Source organism: Xenopus tropicalis, chromosome 8 (assembly GCF_000004195.4).
Source record: "Xenopus tropicalis strain Nigerian chromosome 8, UCB_Xtro_10.0, whole genome shotgun sequence".
NCBI lineage: Eukaryota > Metazoa > Chordata > Amphibia > Anura > Pipidae > Xenopus > Xenopus tropicalis.
In genome coordinates, this window is record NC_030684.2 from 107,777,244 (window position 1) to 107,795,869 (window position 18,626).

An 18,626-nucleotide genomic window follows, 5' to 3' on the forward strand; every position below is an offset into this window, starting at 1 on the left:
TGGCAAAAAATTTCGCTCATCACTAGTTATTGGTATTTTGTGAAATCCATTGGGTCCCATTATCCCAAATTTACTTGCTATGGGACAGTTACAAAGTTGAGTTTCTAGACACTATAAATTGGCTTGCATTTAATGTGACAAGTTTAGAGATTGTCAATAACAATCAGTCTCATTCACTCAGGTGCAAGTGTGGGAGCGTTAAGATCAGGCCTGGACTAGCAATCTGTTGATTCTGACAAATGCCAAAGAGGCCATAGACATTCACTGTTTAGTGGGTTGGTGGGGGGTTGTTTGTACCGCTATATATTTGTATTGCCAGGGTCTATGTAGAATCCCAGTCCAGGCCTGTCTAAGATACATAATATTGCAGTCCTTAGAGCAAAGCTCAGAGTGAAGCTCACATGGGTAAAAGGGAGCCCTGTACTTACAACTTGCCTTTAGCCAGCAGCCCTGACACTTGGGAGGCAAGGCAGCTGTTTTTTTGCAATTTGCCTCTGGTTCACCTCTATTGTAAATGAGCCCTAAACTATCTTCAGAAGTGGTTCTTGGCTTTCACACTCTAAAATCCTGATGTAATCTCTCAGAATGGATAATCTGGTTGTCTGTTGACCCTTACCATACACAATTATGGCCAGCTAGTATGCATTAGAAATTACAATATTCACTGATATTTAAAATACTTAAGAGTTTTCTATAGAAATGTTGTTTCTTATTCAAAAACATCTACTTTTTACAGGCTGATCTTCAAACCTGGGTGCCGATTCTTGCAACAACCATTACAGAGGCTACAGATCATAAACCTAAGTCCAAAAGTCTTCCTCTGCCCTCCACATCTGCATCTGAAGGAAAGCCAGAAAAGAAAGATAAACGATTTACATTTTTCTCCTCAAAAAAATAAAACTGTAACACCTGGAGCAGAGAAAGTACTGTCCGATTCCCTTATTTACTCAAAGGCATAAGTGGTAGTTTCACTAACCAATAAGAATAGTAGCAGATAAGTAAAAAAGCAATGATTGGAATTTGATGGGAGGAGACTGCTAACTGTTATATACTGCACAAATTAACATTGCATCTGATTATACCAAAGCTAATTTACTTGAAAGATATATTTCCTTTCTGCTGTATATATCCTACAATATATGCATTATTAAAAGAGAACTCCAAAATTGCAGTACCTTAAAGCCATACAGTCCTATATTCCTTATTACAGAGCAAACTTTGTCCAAGGTAGCCATGCTCATTTCCCAAATACTTGCATCACAAATCCCTTTCCCAGACAGTTTCTCATCCATCTTTCTTGTTTCATCCACATTTCTCAACATCTGTATGTAGGATTGCGCATTGGCACCATCACAGCTTTTTTACAGTGATGTATTGTTTGTACTCTTGCACATTCTTAGGGCCCAGTGTGGTGTCTGGCTTCAAGTATACTGCAGCTATTTTCATTTGGGGACAGACAACATTTAAGATTATTGTAAAATAGACACCTTATATAGAGATGCTGCCAGCAAGTTTTCACATTTTGTCTCACCATGTCTATACACCACTAAAATGTTAAAGTGTTAAATCCTGCCTGTAGATGGTGCTAAAGTACAAAGACTTGCCAGCAAAACACAATAGAAAATGCCATAGACCATGCGCCACCTGATGGTTAAATTTTGCTATTTATTTTCCTGTGTTAACTGGAAGTGACTTAATGCTTGCCTGCATCTGGCCTATTTTTTGAGGGACACTTGCCATTCAATATCCTTAAAATGGAACAGAACTTTTTGGAAGACAGCCTAAAAGGTGTTAATTTAGGGCATGCAGGAGGCATGAATTGGGCAAATGTATGCAGGGCAAAAATGTCCTCATATTTGCATGCTGGCAGGTTGCAATAGTATCACAGAAATATATGTTCTCTTTGTGAGTCATAGGTTATTACAATTTTATTATTATCTTTGTAGTGCTGTACTGTACAAAAGTTTAAAAATGCCGGTTAACACTAGCTAAAAACAATTGAGCTTTTCTATACATGAACTGACCTAATAACATTATTAGGACTTTGAGAACACAGAATGTGTAACAGGGTGTATTTTTTTAAATTGTTTCTGTTGTTTTTGAGCTTGAGTTAGAGGTCAGTCTACTACATAAAACACTACCTGATTGCTCTAATGGTGTCCCTTACAACAATTTATTATTACCACATGAGCGTCAATAAACCACATGAGTGTAATGTGGCTTATTGCTAATTGGGCATGGGCAGAATAGAAACATAAGAATTGAAAACCCTAAAGCAAATAAAAAATAAAGGCCAAGAACATAGTTTTTTTTGTTATTACTGTCAGCAACAGTAATTATAATAATTATAGCATTTTTCCTTTTACCTGATGGGTGGTCAAAGCCTATACAGATAATATTATCACTAGCAATTAGAATACCTACATTTTAGGAGGTATTGTAACAAAACCACTAAACATACTGGACCTTTTTTATTAGACAGATATTTAACAACTTTACAAAAACATTTTTTATTATTAAAAAAAAGTTACAAATGCTAGAATCATGCAGAGACAACGTTATCAAAATGTGACACATAGCCCTCTGGGGAATGAGGATAATTGTAAGTATTAATGCTAGCCAGTAGGCCTAGAGAGGTTGGCTTGGTGAATGACCCTCTTACCAACACCTTTTAGGTTTGCAAAACAGCAAATTAAAATAACAGACTTGTTATATTAGCAGCCAGGCCTCGCAGAGAATCCAAAACCAAACAGGTACGTCATCAGACCATACATGCAGCCCACAGACAACTGTGGTAGTGCCATACTGCACCTCCATATTATTCAATCATTGCCTCAAGGGCCATTAGATCATCCATATTTGGCTCAGCATGTAGAACCAAACCACATCAAGTTCTGCTTGTTTAGTGGGCCAGCCAAAAATAGAATCTTTCTGTGACTGGTCAGCTTGCATTTAATATTGCTTTATGGCAGGGAAAGCAAGTGTTATATTCTCTCTGTCCATATTCTTATTAGATGCTATTTCACATCATGGTCAAAGAATAATAAAAATGAGTGTTATCAATTCTGGCAAAGGCAAATGACTTTCTCTTGTTTTAGAAGTCGAGAGCCACATAAGCATCAATACTTTTAATTCAGAAAATGTTTGAAATATACATAAAATATATACTGTGGTCAAAGTATCTGGACACCTGGCTGCCCAACTTCTCATTCCAAAACCAAGGACATTAATATGAATTTGGTCTTCTTTCTGCTTCTCCACTAGATTTTGTTATTGTTAGTGAGATTTACATTCATTCAGTAATGACAGCAATAGTAAGATTGGGTAATGATGGGGTCAGGCCTGGCTTGCCGCCAGTATTTCAGTTAATCCCAGAAGGGTGTATTTGACTTGAAGTCCTGGCTCCGTGCAGTGCAGTCAAGTTCTTCCACTCCCATCTCAGCGACCCCGATATGGACCTTACTTTGTGAATTGGGGCATTATTGTGCTGACATGAAAGGGTGTTCCCCACACTGTTGCCACAAATAAGAAGCATGGTATTGTTATTGTATGACATAGCCCTAAAGGGGATCTAGAGCCATTTAAAAAAAAAAAAAAAAAAAAAAAGCATATATTATTTACATATATTCCAAAATTGTTTAATTTAGTGCAAGGAACATAAAACTACATTTTTCAAAACTGACTTTAGATCCCCTTTTAGGTTTGCTCCCAAACCACTGAAGACAACTCCATTAGTGAAAACAGACCATTATTCCTTCTCCACCAAACTTTACCATTGGAATTAAGCATTCATGCAGGTAGTGATCTCCTGGCAAATGCCCGGACTTTACATCAGATGGTGAAATACCATTTATTATTCCAGAGGACATATTCGACCACTCCAGAACCCAGTAGTGTTACACCACTCCAGCTTATGCTTGGCATGCTTGTTTGCCAATGATTGCCCATAAAAACACCCCTTTACTACAAATAGTTCTCGTTCTGACATGTCTTATGAAGACAGTTTTGATCTCAGTGAGTGTTTAAGCTGTGGACATGTCATTTTAAAAAGAGTGTCTAGATACAGGGCTCTTTGGTATTGAAAAGCAACTAACACCACCCATTCTCCCACCTTCTAACACTTCCTGCAGTATTTTGACTCCCTTCCAAAGCCATTAATAATACATTTTCTTCTCCATCTGGAGCCATCAAACTGCATAGATCTTCGCAGTCATCCAAGTTTTAAGCTGTGGTTATATGAAAATATTCCTATTATTCCTGTAGAACCAGAATTGGAAGTCAGATATTTGTAGGTTTATTACTTTTTTTTAAACAGGGCAAATGTGCAGTTCTGTTGCTAAATTCTTGAGCTTGTAGATTTTGCAGTAGTTCATTGATGTACTAAGTCTTGTTCCATGTGCTTGGAATTGTAAAAGTGTGAGTACAGAAAGAGAATTACAGCCCTCAAATGCCATTGTATTTTTAGAATCTTACTTGGTACTGATGTCTATGTGGTGCTATTTCAGAAATATATGTTTGGTTAAAAATAACTATGACAACAGAATTCAGTACACAAGAAGTGATCAAATTTTTTTTAAGAGTGTGATAATATAAATACATATTAAAATGTACAGACTTGCATGAATGTTTATTTTGTTTTGAATTTCATCATAGCAGCATTTACAAGTTTAGTTTTATAAAATTATCTTTTACATATATTAAATAAAATCCCATGTAAGAAACTGATACCATACTGACAAACTGCATAAAGCTATGGTAATGTATGCATTGTGTATCTAAATAAACTCTTACAGCAAATTCATGTTGTATCTACTATACTCACTTTCCATGTCAGATAACACCTCTATGGTAGATAAGTACAAAAGCGGGTTCGAGTACCTGACCTAGGGGAGAGGAACAGGAGGTGTTGGCAATTTGCATTATGCTCAAACACATTTAGGATATCCATGCCTAAAGTACTTCTCAACGAACAAAGGAAGTTAGTGTCGATGTATTGGGTATATGAGCTCTAGGAGACAAACACTCTAAGGGGCTGATTTACTAAGACACGATTTCGAATCCGAATTGGAAAAATTCCGATTGGAAATGAACATTTTGCGACTTTTTCGTATTTTTTGCGATTTTTTCGGCGTCTTTACGATTTTTGCTAAAAACGCGAGTTTTTCGTAGCCATTACGAAAGTTGCGCAACACTTGCGTGCAAAGTCGCGCCTTTTTCGTAGTGTTAAAACTTAAAAGGCGCGACGTTTCGCGCAAGTTTTAACGCTACGAAAAAATCGCGACTTTGCGCAACTTTCGTAATGGCTATGAAAAACTCGCGTTTTTACGCAAAAATCGTAAAGACGCCGAAAAATCGCAAAAAATACAAAAAAAAAATCGCAAAATTACCGATCATTACGAAAAAAACGCAATTGGACGCATTCGGCCCGTTCGTGGGTTAGTAAATGTGCCCCTAAATGTTAGAGGTCAGCAAGTACCCCAAAAGGGGGAATACAATAGAGGTTACCTTCTACAACATGGAAGTTCAAGAGAATGACCCTGGTTTATGCCATTTAGGCATTTGATTACAAAAGTAAAGCTATAATAATCTAAGTATCCTTGATGAATTTTGACATTTTCTCCATTGGACTGAATTATGGTACCATGAAAGAAGATAGAGTCCCTTTTTTAAGGAATAGAAAGCTTTCATGTTCAGAGACCACCCCAGCAATTAGGTGCCTCTATCAAAAGAAACACATGATTTCTTTTGTGTAAACATGTATTTTAGTATCTGACTTCCTCTGTAAGAAAAAGCCTTCATTACAGGGGCCTGAGTCTGCGCAGCTCTCTCCCCTCTCCTGCTCCCCCCTCCCATAAGAATTCATAAGAATTCACTCCCCCTCCCATCAGAATGTGATTTATGCTGCCAAGCTAAAATGGCAGCTGCTATCTTTAACAGAGGGAGCTTCTAGGGCTCTTTACTCAGTTATGGTAAAGCTTTCTGCAGAATAAATATAGTGTTCTAGGTGGCACTAATGTGGCAAATCTATTGGCAGTAAAATGCCAAAGTGACTTTCCTTCTCCTTTAAGTCTTTTAAAAAATCATTTAAACATTTAATTAACCCAATAGGATTGTTTTGCCTCCAACAAGGATTAATTATATCTTAGCTAGCATCAAGTACATAGTACTGTTTTATTATTACAGAGAAAAATGAAATCATTTTTAAAAATTTGAATTATTTCATGAAAATGGAGTCTATGGAAGATGGCCTTCCCATAATTCAGAGCTTTCTGGAAAAAGGGTTCCGGATCCCATACCTTATTATAATTACAACAATGAAACAATTGTATTTTTATTACTCACTAACTGCCAGCCCTGGTGCAGATGAAACACAAGCAATGCTGGCCCAGTAACACCCAGCTTATTATGCTTTCAAACCTTATTTCCCTCTGCCAGCTCTTTCCTTTCTCACTCTCCTGCATGGGTACTGGCACAGGATAATGGTGCCTTGTTGTTAAAACTGACCAACTGCACTTATCTACCAGGTCTATCATCACTCTGTAGTTGCCTTGGTTTCTGGAACATAACAACCTTCCTATCCTCAGTTATCTTTCTGATCTGTTTATAAGGTTCTATACAATCACAGTTGCTTTATTAGCAATACGATAAAGCATATAATATAGCCGCATTGCCCTAAGCAAAGTTCTTCTGGAAACTCATTTCCAACGTTGGCACCTCAGGCACACGTAGGTATGTAACATCCCCATGATAAACGTGGCCTCTGCTCGACTGACGTTTTACATTGTGGCTGTCAACTTGTTGCCACTAATAAAGATGGCGAACACCGACGCCGAAAAGCTAAGAACTCTGCCAATAGGAATCATGGCCGCTCCTGCTTTACTAAATGTAGGCCGTGCCCACCCACTCTCTACTGTGAGCCAGTTCGCTTGTTCCGTTCGTCTGGTGCCTGTAATAGACAAGTCCGGGATGAGTCCGGCTTAGCATGGCAGGCGGCCGGGGAAATGCACTTCTTCCTATTGAGCTCAGCCCGCAAGGGGGTCTGCGCCCTACTCCGCCTGCCTGTGACCCCCCTGAAACTTATTCCCACCGGCAGGAGAATGAGCTGGAGGTCCTGGAATCCATCTATAGTGGGGATTTCGCGGATCTGCGCAAGAACTCTGCCTGGAAGGTACCTACACTGAAGGAATGCCCTGCACTTACCTGCCTACAGGGGAACTACACTCTGCATGCAGGCACCTCTGCAACTACACATACTGCGTTATCTGGGGAGGGGCGGAGGGTTATAGGTTACTTCAGACGTGCCTCATGCAAGCATGTAACTGAGGAAATGATTTATAACCAAAAGTTACATGAGTTTTTGTTTGTGTGTGCGTATATAGTTTATTTATTATTTCATTTCAAAATACTTTTAAGCCCTGTGAGTGCCCTGCTTTATACGACATCCTATATTAGTTTTTTGCAGTGTCCACCCAGACATTTTCTCCAATAAATTAGCAAAGCTATTATATATATATATATATATATATATATATATATATATATATATTTAGTACTATGTCTTGCATTGTCCCTTATAGTAGGGACTGTAGGTGACATAACAAGAGTTGGATAGCAAAAGGTTCAGACAGCTGCGCATGTCTATAGATTGGAATAAGAAGAATGTGGCACCTGGGCTAACAGATGCAGCAAGCGACAGATAAGGTGCATCTGTTAGGCCAATGTCCCACACAGAGATTAATTGCCCGTGATAGATTTCTGCTACCGCGGGCAACTGATCTCTCCTAAATGCCTTTCCACCGGCAACAAAGAGAATCGCTGGTGGAAGGGCCTATTCGGTTTTCTGAAGTTGTGCAAAGTTTCCTTCTGCGGGCAACTTCGGGCGACTTTGGAAAACCGTATCGTTGCATAGGGCTTCCCACCGGTGATTCTCTTTGTAGCCAGTGGAAAGACATTTAGGAGAGGTTATTCGCCCGCGGTAGCAGAGATCTATCATGGACGACTATCTGTGCGCAACAGCAACTTTAGAGGGCACAAGGTGTGTGTTTCCCAATGAATTGCCAGTCCAACCTTTATGTCTCCATTCCTGGATTCCTGTGCTTTTCCAGAATGTATCACGTTTTCTTGAGCTCCTGCTTACTAAATTCTCTGCTATTTTTCCAGGATGTTATGTTTATCAGAGCTTCTCATGCTTAGCCATTGTACCATGCAAAATTATGAGGTTCTGTTTACATTTAAAGGAGAAGTAAAAGTATCCTGGCTGTCAGTTTTTTAGGTACCTGCATGGGCATGAGTGACAGAAAGTTTTTGTGCTGTGCATGCACCTAGATTTAATAGACGCCCTTTTTTTTTGTTTTTTTTTAAACTTTTCCTTTGAGTGGCATCATGATTCGCAGGTGTGTAACCAGGTTAGTTCTTTTCCACATTTTGTTGTGTCACCACCTGGCATTTAAATAGATGTGGATTTTTACACATTTTTCATTTGATTTACACAACACACTTAAACCTCTAAAGGTGCAACTTTTGGGGTAATATGTGAGCATTTGTCATGACAACATTGGGCAAGCCCTGTTGGATGGGTATTATTGATGAACTCCAAATTTTCAAGTCTTGCTACAGATTCTCAATCAGATTGATGTTTTGGCTTGACTGGGTCATTCAGGTTCTTGGTGTGAAACCGATCTATGGTAGCTTGGGCTCTGTGTTTAGGGTTTTTGTCTAGCAGGAAGGTGAACCTCATCCCAGTTATGGTTGGGAGCATATTACAACACTGGTACAGAAGTCGCTGTCCATGTGTCCATCATCCTAACTCTCCAGACTGAAAATGTCACCTGCCGGTAGCTCCTCTCTGCATATGTATAATGACAGATTCAGGCACCAGGAACTACAGCTCCTTTTCACTTTCATTTGCATCCATTTGTTTAAACCATTGTTAAAGTCTGAGTGTATGGCTAGGTACTTTCCTTCTGATTAATTCATTTTGTAATGTTGCTCAGTATGATAACACAGAAAGCTGCTGGAAGCCATTTCCCCCTTTTACTTTGCCCATACATCAGGGGGCTCAAACTCAATTTACCTGGGGGCCGCAGGAGGCAAAGTCAGGATGAGGCTGGGCCGCATAAGGGATTTCACAAAATGCAAGCCTTCATGGACTTTTTTATCGGATAATGCAAGGCACGGCGGGCGGGAGCTGCTGATTGCGGAAATGACGTTATGCCATCATAACAGTTATTATGGGAAGACGTTCTGTGTGCACAATTAGCTGCTAACTAAGGAGCTAATTGTGCACACAGAACGTCTTCCCATAATAACTGTTATGATGGCATAACGTCATTTCCGCAATCAGCAGCTCCTGCCCGCCGTGCCTTGCATTATCCCTTGAATCGCAATAAAAATCGTGATCCATTCATTGCTTTTGCGAAGGCATTGGTGCGGGCCACAAAATATTGTACCGAGGGCCGCAAATGGCCCGCGGGCCGCGAGTTTGAGACCCCTGCCATACATTATGTGTAAAGTTGAACCTCCTTTCCAATCACAGTGTGGTGTGCCCTAAAGCATAACCTCCATCACAGACTTGATAAAAACCTTAGGGTCATGAACAAATAGGAAGCCCAATATGACCTACGGACAATTTTTTTTAGGGCCTAGTGTAGTATAGAAGCATATACAGTAGTAGTTTCTGTACGTACAGTGTATGTTTATGAGTTCATGTTTATTCCTTTAAGCCCTTGAGGGCAGGGTCCTCATTACCATCTATATTGGTTTGTTTGGATGCCAGTTGTTATGGACGCTTATTTAAAGCACTGTAGAATGTGTTAAATGTAAATGAAGGTAATATAAGAATAGTCATAACTTTCTTTTCATGATTATATTTTAAAGGTACAGCAGCCTCCAGAAGTCATCATTGCCTTACGTCCTCAGGGAAATGAGGTTCATGTCAAGGTGGATTTATGGGTAAAATGCCCTCAGAACTATCCTGATGTGTAAGTACTTAGCGCATTCCCTCTCTCTAACAGTACTGTAAACAAATTGCTAGTAATGCTTTGTGATATCATTACAGGGTGGGTCAGGCGTGGGTCTATAAAGGGGATGGAGAAATCGGGTCGGGTATGGTTTGGGTTGGGAGCGGGGGCGGGTTAGGGTCGGGTGTTTATCTCGACCTGCACATCAGTACAGACAACCCTGCTTTTAATAACAATTAGATACAAGTAACTTATTAGGCAAAATCTTATTTTTCGGTTGACATGTCCATTAAAAAACACATCTATATCAGAGAGAGGGCTGCTGGCATACTTTACATTGTATAAGCTGGAGCTTAAGTGTGATCAGTTTCCATCCAAACCCCAAAGGGATCTCAAATCAGATAAACACAGAATTGGATAGTTCCTAGAGATTTTTTTGGAGGTAAACAAAGATATTTCATATTGCTGTGGCTGAAGTTTAATGTAGATATGAAAAATCACTGTCAGTACAGAGTGTAAATCTTCTAACTGATTGGCATATGTTAGTATCTGCCTTTAACCTTGACAATCAGTTCCACCTTACAAAATGTTTGCACATTATTATATAATGTTAAGGCAAATTTTTACAGAACTATTACTAAAGGAAAACTGTACTTATATATATGTATAATATATAAATTCTGTGTATGGAACCTGCTTGGTCAGTATTATTTTTATGATTGCAGTCCTCCTGAAATAAAGCTGAAGAACATCCAGGGGTTGTCCAATGAAAATGTGAACTCTCTGACATCAAGCTTGGAAGATTTAGCAAAACAGCTTTGTGGAGAGGTAGGTTTTAAGCAATATTCGTGAGTTTTCCCATCATAGTACCATACCTTGTTAAAATGCCTAACAAGTGTTACTTTGTACCTTAGATCAGTGATACTGTAGTGTACATGATTCCTCAGATTGATAGTAAACCAATAATAAACCTATTAATACTCTTAATAATACTCGTTTGGATTTTTTCCATACCTGCACCACACCCTTAATTTTAAGTGACAAGATGCTATGTAAATGCCTGACCAGAATGTTTTATTTATTCTTTCTCTGGATAGGTAATGATATACCAGCTTGCGGATCATGTGCAGTGTTTTCTTACAGAGTATAACCATCCACCTCCTAAATCCTTTCATGAGGAGATGTTAAAAAACCTTCAGAAGCAGCAGGAGAAGCTTGCTCTTGAAGAAGAGAGACGAATGCAAGAGATAAAGATGAAAGAAGAGCAGACGGTAAGGAGTGCACAGGGAAATCTGCTTTGCTTTGACACTGGATAACTAGGTAGGGTAACTGGCTGGTAACTTCATATGGTGGGCTCATTTTCTCATGGGACTAAAATCCAGGGCCTTGTTAAAATCTTTGAGCATCTTCCTATATGATTCATAATTTAGTTGTTACTCAGAGTGTTTGCTTGCTTCTTATAAAAACCTAAGAAATGTGTCAGTCTACAAAAACATGTCTGTATATTTTGAGTGGGTTTAGCATCTTAACTACCTTCTTTTAATAGAGACGGGAAATCCTTAATGAAATCCAGAAGCGAGAAGAAGAGAAAAAGGAAGAAAAAAGAAGGAAGGAAGTAGCAAAACAGGTATCAAGTACTCTGGTGTCTGTAAAGCTGTGATCATCACAGAACTATAACACATAAGGGAAAAAGCATAGTTATTCTATATATTTGGTGTGTGATCTTAGGCTAATGCCAGACAGGGCTGATCCTCGGCTTCTGGATAAATACAGCCCCACGCAGGCATCAGCCTTTCCCTGTGCTTGCACATGGAGGCTTGTGTCAGTCAGGATGCTGGCACGCATAGCATATTTTGGCCCTGAAATGCGCAAATAAACACCAGGGCTGACACAATGGCTCTGGGTGTAGGCACAGGGAACAGCTGATGCCAGCACAGGGGAGCCAGTGTTTGTGAATAGATCATGGGAATCTGATTTTAAATTTCTCCACCAATGGATATTTAACTGAGTCATATTCCCTTTGTCATGCCAACCCTACAGTCTACGGCTGGACATAAACGTCTTTATTACTTGCATGCTTGAAAGACCTCTTTCTCCTGAAGTCTTGTCTTTGGTGGCTAGTGTTGTTTACTTGAGGGATACGCGACAAGGAATGTGCGCTGATTAATTTTTCCAAAGTTATGCAAAGTTTTCCACTGCAGGCAACTTAGCACAACTTCGGAAAACAAAGCAAAGCAAATGCCTTACCATTTACTTTGTTGCTGGTTGAATGGTTTTTCGGAGATATTAGTCGCCTGTGGTAACAGAGATGTTGGTGACTAATCTCTCCATGGGGCATCAGCCTTAAATGGTTTTCATGTTGTGGGTTTATAACAAAATCTGTAAGTAATGTGCTATATTGTATCTTTTAACTGTGCAGGATTATGTTTATTGTGATACATTTGGTGTTTAAAGTACTTCTAGTTTGAACCCTGTTGACTGACAAGCAATGTATGCCAAAGCGATAATAGTGTTAGTTTACCAGTTTATCAACACAGCCGTGTTATGTTGGTTTAGCTTCAAGGCACAGTAGAGGAAACATCTGCTTAATAATAATGCACAAGTTTAGGCAGTAATATACTGGTGTTGATGATTTTTATAGTTTTACCCACTGTACTGCAAAAGGTAACAAAATCAGCACGTAATGATGACCTTTCTCTGTTTGCTTTTCGAATATTAGGAACGGATTGAAAACGCTAATCTAATGTGCCAAGAGAATGTAAATAAGATTAATAATACAGGCAAGACAACAACAGCTGCCTCGGATGGGTCACTTCCTGATCATGGAGGAACCAACAGAAATCGGCCACATTCAGCAGGACGCTCAAAGTAAGATTGAATATTTTACACTTAAATGGTGATAATACTGTGGCTGAATAAAAGCTTTATGTTGCTAGATGTTGCTGTCCTTTATTATTAATCAAAAGAAAGCCCTTTGTATTTATCCGTGACTGGTGTTACTACAATCTTTTGTCTCGCTGGCAGGTATTGCCTGTTGGACAATCATGGATTTTGTTTGTCAGTTTCAGATTGCCCAATGGGCACTAGCTTTGCTAGTTCTAAGTAGAAGAAGCCATTTACAAGCAAGGATTAAATAACATACATTAATTATATTTAGTCTAGCTAGCCTTTCTAGCCCACCAAGAGTATTGGTAGCCCCTATTTCCAGGCCCGGATTTGTGGCAAGGCCACAAAGGCCCAGGCCTAGGGCAGCAGGACTTTAGGGGTGACATGCCACCCAGCTGCATCTACATTTAGTCTGAAGCACTGGGGAAGTGCTGTCTTCTGTGCACCGATTCTCAGTGACCGCCCAGGACCGCCTATTTCTTCATCTGAAGAGATGCAAAGGTCAGAGGCACTGGTTAAATTAACTTGCGGCCTGGAATATGGTGGGCATCATGTGTCATTACCACAGCTTAGCACATTACAATGATGTTGCAGCAAGACATAGTGTAGTGATTCCTTCACCTTTGCAGGATGCGCTGATGTGGACTATGAGTGGATATAGTAGCAGTGCCAGCAATCTCCTACTGTATGGTCTGACTGTGGGTAGGGGAGCTTGGCACCTTGATGGGAATCCAGAGCATCTAGCCTCCATCCAGATGACATTACTGCCGCCTGTTAATCTGTGTGCCTACTTTTTACCCAAGCCTCTGTTAGTTTTATGTCCCTTTCTATGATGAGGTACCCTCACACACACATACAAGGCAAGAGAGTGCAGAGCTGCAGTATAAGGGCTCTGGCACACGGGGAGATTAGTCGCCCGCGACAAAACTCCCTGTTCGCGGGCGACTAATCTCCCCGAGTTGCCTTCCCCTGCCATCCCACCGGTGGGATGGCACACGCGGCGGCGCGATTTCGCGCAAATCGCCGAAAAAGCCTTGCGAGGCAACTTCGGCGATTTGCGCGAAATCGCGCTGCCGCGTGTGCCATCCCACCGGCGACTTACATTTTCACCAGTGGGATGGCAGGGGAAGGTAACTCGGGGAGATTAGTCGCCCGCGAACAGGGAGTTTTGTCGCGGGCGACTAATCTCCCTGTGTGCCAGAGCCCTAAAGGTAACTAATAGTTGCTTTCGCTTACTTGTCGGTGATCACACAAACAATGAAGGAACAATTTGACTTGGAGTGGACACTCCATTTGCTGTTTACATATAAGTAAGGCTGCAAAGACTCCCTGATGTACACGACACAAAACAGAAGGGCCCCCAGTTCAGCTGTGTGTACTTGGTACACTGGTTTCACTACAGCTCAGCTTTGTGTAGTTGCCTGCCATGAACACTCTGCTCTTCTGCTAATAACAATTAACAGTTTTAATATTTTTTGTGCAGCGTGTACAGTGCCATTGAATTGTAACATCTACAGTTGCATTTAAAATGCTTTTGTTTTTTTTACAGAAAGAAATCGCCAGCGCTCGGTCTAACCCACTCTGTAGTGTTGACCAGCTGCTAGAAACACACTATTGTGCCAGCGCTCGGTCTAACCCACAATCTGGAGTTGACCAGCTGCTATAAACGATAAAAAGCCATTAATTATACACAAAGAGAAAGAAAGTTTGCCAGCGCTTAGTTTGCCTTTAAAAATAATTTTTACAAAAAATGAGGTGTTAGTACCACACTTTGGCCAAAATATGTAAGCTCACGTGCCACGTCAAGGCCCCTCATTGTATCTGAGTCCTACACTGTCTAATGACTTTGAGTCTCTGATGCAATAACTCCATTATTTACCTGTGTGTTACTTTCTTCAGTGTAATGCATTTATTAATAATGTTTGGTTATGGTGTATATTCTTATACCTCTGCATTCATCTCCTTTGCTATCAGGCGGGACCGACAGTATTCGGTGTGCCTCACTGATGACTCAACCCCATTTGAAGTGTTAACCTTTGATATTGGATGCAGTGGGCAAATTGTTGTTCACAGAGGAAAGTGCCTGGGTGAGTTATTACTATGGTTATTAGCCTGTCGGTCTAGCTAATAGAGGGTTGGAATGTGAGGCAGGGTTTGCTGTGGTCCAGGAAGCCATAGCAACCAATGAGATGTTTGCTTTCAATAATACAACTGAAACCAGACCAATAAATGGTGATTGCTCAAATTTGTTTTGAACTGGTAAAGTAAAATCACACTGGTGCAAATGTGCAATTTTTACCCTATACATATGACCATTTTCTAGACTTGCAGTTCCACGTTTGTTCCTGATTGTCAAACTTTTAATTATATACTTCCTATTGGATTTTAAAACACTGTGTTTTAGCAGATATTAAAATTAATTCCTGTGTGTTTAAGCATTTGTAGAACCCTGTTAATTTTTTTTGTAATTAATTTATGGCATGATTTTGCAATTCAGTGGGGGACTCAACAAAATTTAAAATCATGTATGCATTTTATTTTATATTAAAGGAAAACTAGGCTATACTATAGGTCTCTGTAAAAATATATTGCATAATACCGCTCATATGTAAAACCCTACTTGGTCTAAATAAACCATTTTCATGAAAGCTTTTTTTAGTAGTATGTGCCATTGGGTAATCCTAAATAAAAAATTGGCATCTTAAGTACTAAAGCCATCCCCTGGTGCACACAAACAAACCAATGGTTGATGAAGGTTGTAATTCTATTTCAAACTTCAGCTGGAACATATAACTTTCCATATCCTAATCATTATCAATTATTATCTACTGTTTATATTGTGCAGGGAAAGATGAGCTGCTGGGTAAATCTGTTTACAATGGCTTGGAAACTGCTTCAGGACATTTTGTTGTAATCTATGAATGGGTTCTCCAGTGGCAGAAAAAGATGGGCAAGTTTCTTACTAATCAAGAAAAAGAAAAGATTGAAAAGTGTAAAAAACAGGTAAAGTCTGTACTGTCTAAAATAATCTTCAAAGGTGCAGAACTCAGTTACAAAAATAGTTGTGGTTTAAAACCATTGGAGTTGGATTTATTAATATGATTAGAAAAGGAAACGGTAGTGGAAACAGTAAGTGATGAGAAATATTAGGGAAGAGAGGTTAGATAAAGACCAACACGTTATATGGAGGAATGGGATGGAGGAGTGTCAGAAGAAACCCTTTAGGATACTGTCACGGACAAATAATACTGACAAGTTCTTATAACTAAAAGATGGGTCCCATTATTTTTTTAAAATGCAGCATCACACAACTGTATATACTGCCCACAGCAACAGTGCTTACCAAATACATACCAAGTCACTACTATTGAGAAATAAGACTCTTTTGTTGGTCACATTGTACTTGGGTCACTTTGTCTTTTGAAAGGATGGAGTACATGTGTAACCAGTACTCCCAACTTATGGAAGGATCCCCCTTCCCCTAGTGTGACTACAATTTGCTGTCTGTGCACAGGCAAATTTAGCCTGCTCACCCTGGGGGGGTAAAATATTGATGTGCTGGGTGCAGTTTAGGTGCGACTTGAACAGTTATATCCTATGTGGCCCACCTCCCTTCTAGTCACCAACATGTAAGAGAGATGCAAAGGATGAAGTTTTGTTATGGCTATTAAATTAGATATGCGTCTCAGCCTTTTATAGATTTATTTTTTACACTGAACAGTTCCTTTAAGCAAAAGACTGCTATTGTAACGGACCATCATTATAAATAATTGTACCAAAGTATTTATTCCAAGGAAGTTATCACTGGATGTCTTGTTATACAACCAATTACGCAGTAACCATTATTATGTGTTTACTTTTCCTTTAGATAAACAGACTCTTACTGTGGCTAGTCATGACTTGCATGCCTTATGGAAAACATCATTGTAAATGTTGAACTATACATATTTTAATTTTATCATTGTTATTATGTGACTTCAAAAGTTGAATAATACTGTTCACCGTTGTTCCCAGTTTTCCCTGCTGCTCACAGCATTTTTTTTAACAAACAGATTCAGGGAACAGAAACCGAGTTCAGTTCTCTTATCAAACTGAGCCATCCAAACATTGTGCACTACCTCGCTATGCGAATAAAAGAGAAAGAAGATTCCATTTCTGTCGGGATCATAGCTGAACATGTTAATGGTACAAAGCTTTCCAGTTACCTTGAGCAGGGTGTACCTGTTCCACTGGATCAACTACGGCACTATACTGCCCAGCTGCTATCGGCACTGGACTATTTGCATTCTAATTCTGTGGTACATAAAGTCATGTGCGCCTCCAGTGTTTTGGTGACAGCTGACGGGAAAGTAAAACTGACAGACTATAGCCTTTCCAAACGCCTTGCTGACATCTGCAAAGAGGACGTGTTTGAGCAAACAAAAGTTCGATTCAGTGAGGATGCTCTGCCTAGCAAGAGTGGCAAGAAAGGAGATATATGGAAGCTCGGTCTCTTGCTACTTTCGCTGTCACAAGGCAACATAGCCAAAGAGTATCCTGTAAAAGTGCCCAGTGACCTGCCTGCAGATTTCCAAGATTTCCTGCAAAAGTGAGTTTGGTGCTTTCCATGTTTCTGTGCAATACTTACTGAAGATATTAACAGTGTTTCTGATATAATCATCCCCATGGATACGTAAATCGTGGTTTGGGAAGGGCTAGTATTAGCTTTGCAGCTGGGGCCATTCATGTCTATGTAATTATATGAATCCAAACAACTGCTTCATAGATGACCATAAGACATCCTTAAATATTTATTCAGTCACAATTATCTTGTTAAATGGGCAGTTCATGTTCACAAAACTCATTTATATGAAATAGTACACTACAATTAGCTTTTTTCTTACAGTTTATCTTAAATGTAAGTATTAAATATTTATTTATAAATGAATAAGTTTAACTTTCCCCCTCATATTTTTGAATAGATGCTTGGTAAACCATTTTTCCTGCTTTCATGTATAGATGAACATACGTTCTGCAGCCACAGACTCTTCAGCTCCCCTACTGAGCATGTTTTCTGAGTCATACATTAGTTACATTTTAAATTTTCATGCAGTCTTGCCTGATATCTAGCAGAAGGCATTTTGTCACTCCAAAGAACAATAGACTTGTGCTTTTGGGATTCTGTGTATGTAAGTGCCTGGACAAAATATAATCCAAACTCTTAGAGCAATGATCCCCAGCAAGTGGTTCTTGGTCAACATGTTGCTCATTAACCCCTTGGATGTTACTCCCAGTGTCCCCAAAGCAGGTAGTCATTTAAAACAAGCGATTATATAGTTTGGATGGATATTACCAAATATTATGAAACAATTGATGTGTGGACAGCTTTACCCTTCCTCCTCCATAACTATTGGCCTCTGTGGTTCACTAATATATAATATAACTGTTCTTGAGATAAAAACAGTTTATTTGTTTGGTTCTTTCCATTCAGTCACCATATCTGTGAATTTGTTGGCATGCTTGGAAGATAAGATGTTGGGTGGTGGGTCTGTTGCTTAACTTCACATTTTTTGCTTTACATGTGGTATGGCTTGTTTTATGCATTCATTTTCACCGACTAGGTGTGTTTGCTTGGAAGACAAGGAACGCTGGACTACACAGCAGTTACTAAGTCACAGTTTCCTTAACCCTCCACCTGAGAAGAGTCCTGTAACAGAGGAATGCTCAGATGGTAAGGAAAAGCTAAAATAGGATCTTAGCTGCCTTTTTCTAAAACTTGTTTTTTTTTTTATAACCACAACA

General features: G+C 39.5%; 2 protein-coding genes across 5 annotated transcripts in view; both read left to right on the plus strand.

Moving 5' to 3' along the window:
* Positions 1 to 4,801, plus strand: part of sptb (spectrin beta, erythrocytic) — a 59,697-nt gene extending 54,896 nt beyond the window's left edge. For both annotated transcript variants that reach the window (XM_004917264.4, XM_002936896.4), the window contains exon 36: positions 737 to 4,801. In XM_004917264.4, coding sequence (XP_004917321.1) covers positions 737 to 898 — 162 coding nt within the window. In that variant the 3' untranslated portion in view covers positions 899 to 4,801. The remainder of the gene's footprint in view (positions 1 to 736) is intronic.
* Positions 4,802 to 6,876: 2,075 nt separating this feature from the next.
* The window catches only part of eif2ak4 (eukaryotic translation initiation factor 2 alpha kinase 4), a 41,211-nt gene continuing 29,461 nt past the window's right edge, over positions 6,877 to 18,626 (plus strand). Inside the window, exons 1-10 of one of the 3 annotated variants that reach the window (XM_012968127.3) lie at positions 6,877 to 7,168; positions 9,877 to 9,980; positions 10,685 to 10,787; positions 11,057 to 11,230; positions 11,506 to 11,586; positions 12,679 to 12,827; positions 14,820 to 14,932; positions 15,691 to 15,848; positions 16,898 to 17,433; positions 18,446 to 18,555. In XM_012968127.3, coding sequence (XP_012823581.1) covers positions 6,983 to 7,168; positions 9,877 to 9,980; positions 10,685 to 10,787; positions 11,057 to 11,230; positions 11,506 to 11,586; positions 12,679 to 12,827; positions 14,820 to 14,932; positions 15,691 to 15,848; positions 16,898 to 17,433; positions 18,446 to 18,555 — 1,714 coding nt within the window. In that variant the 5' untranslated portion in view covers positions 6,877 to 6,982. 3 annotated transcript variants of the gene reach the window in all.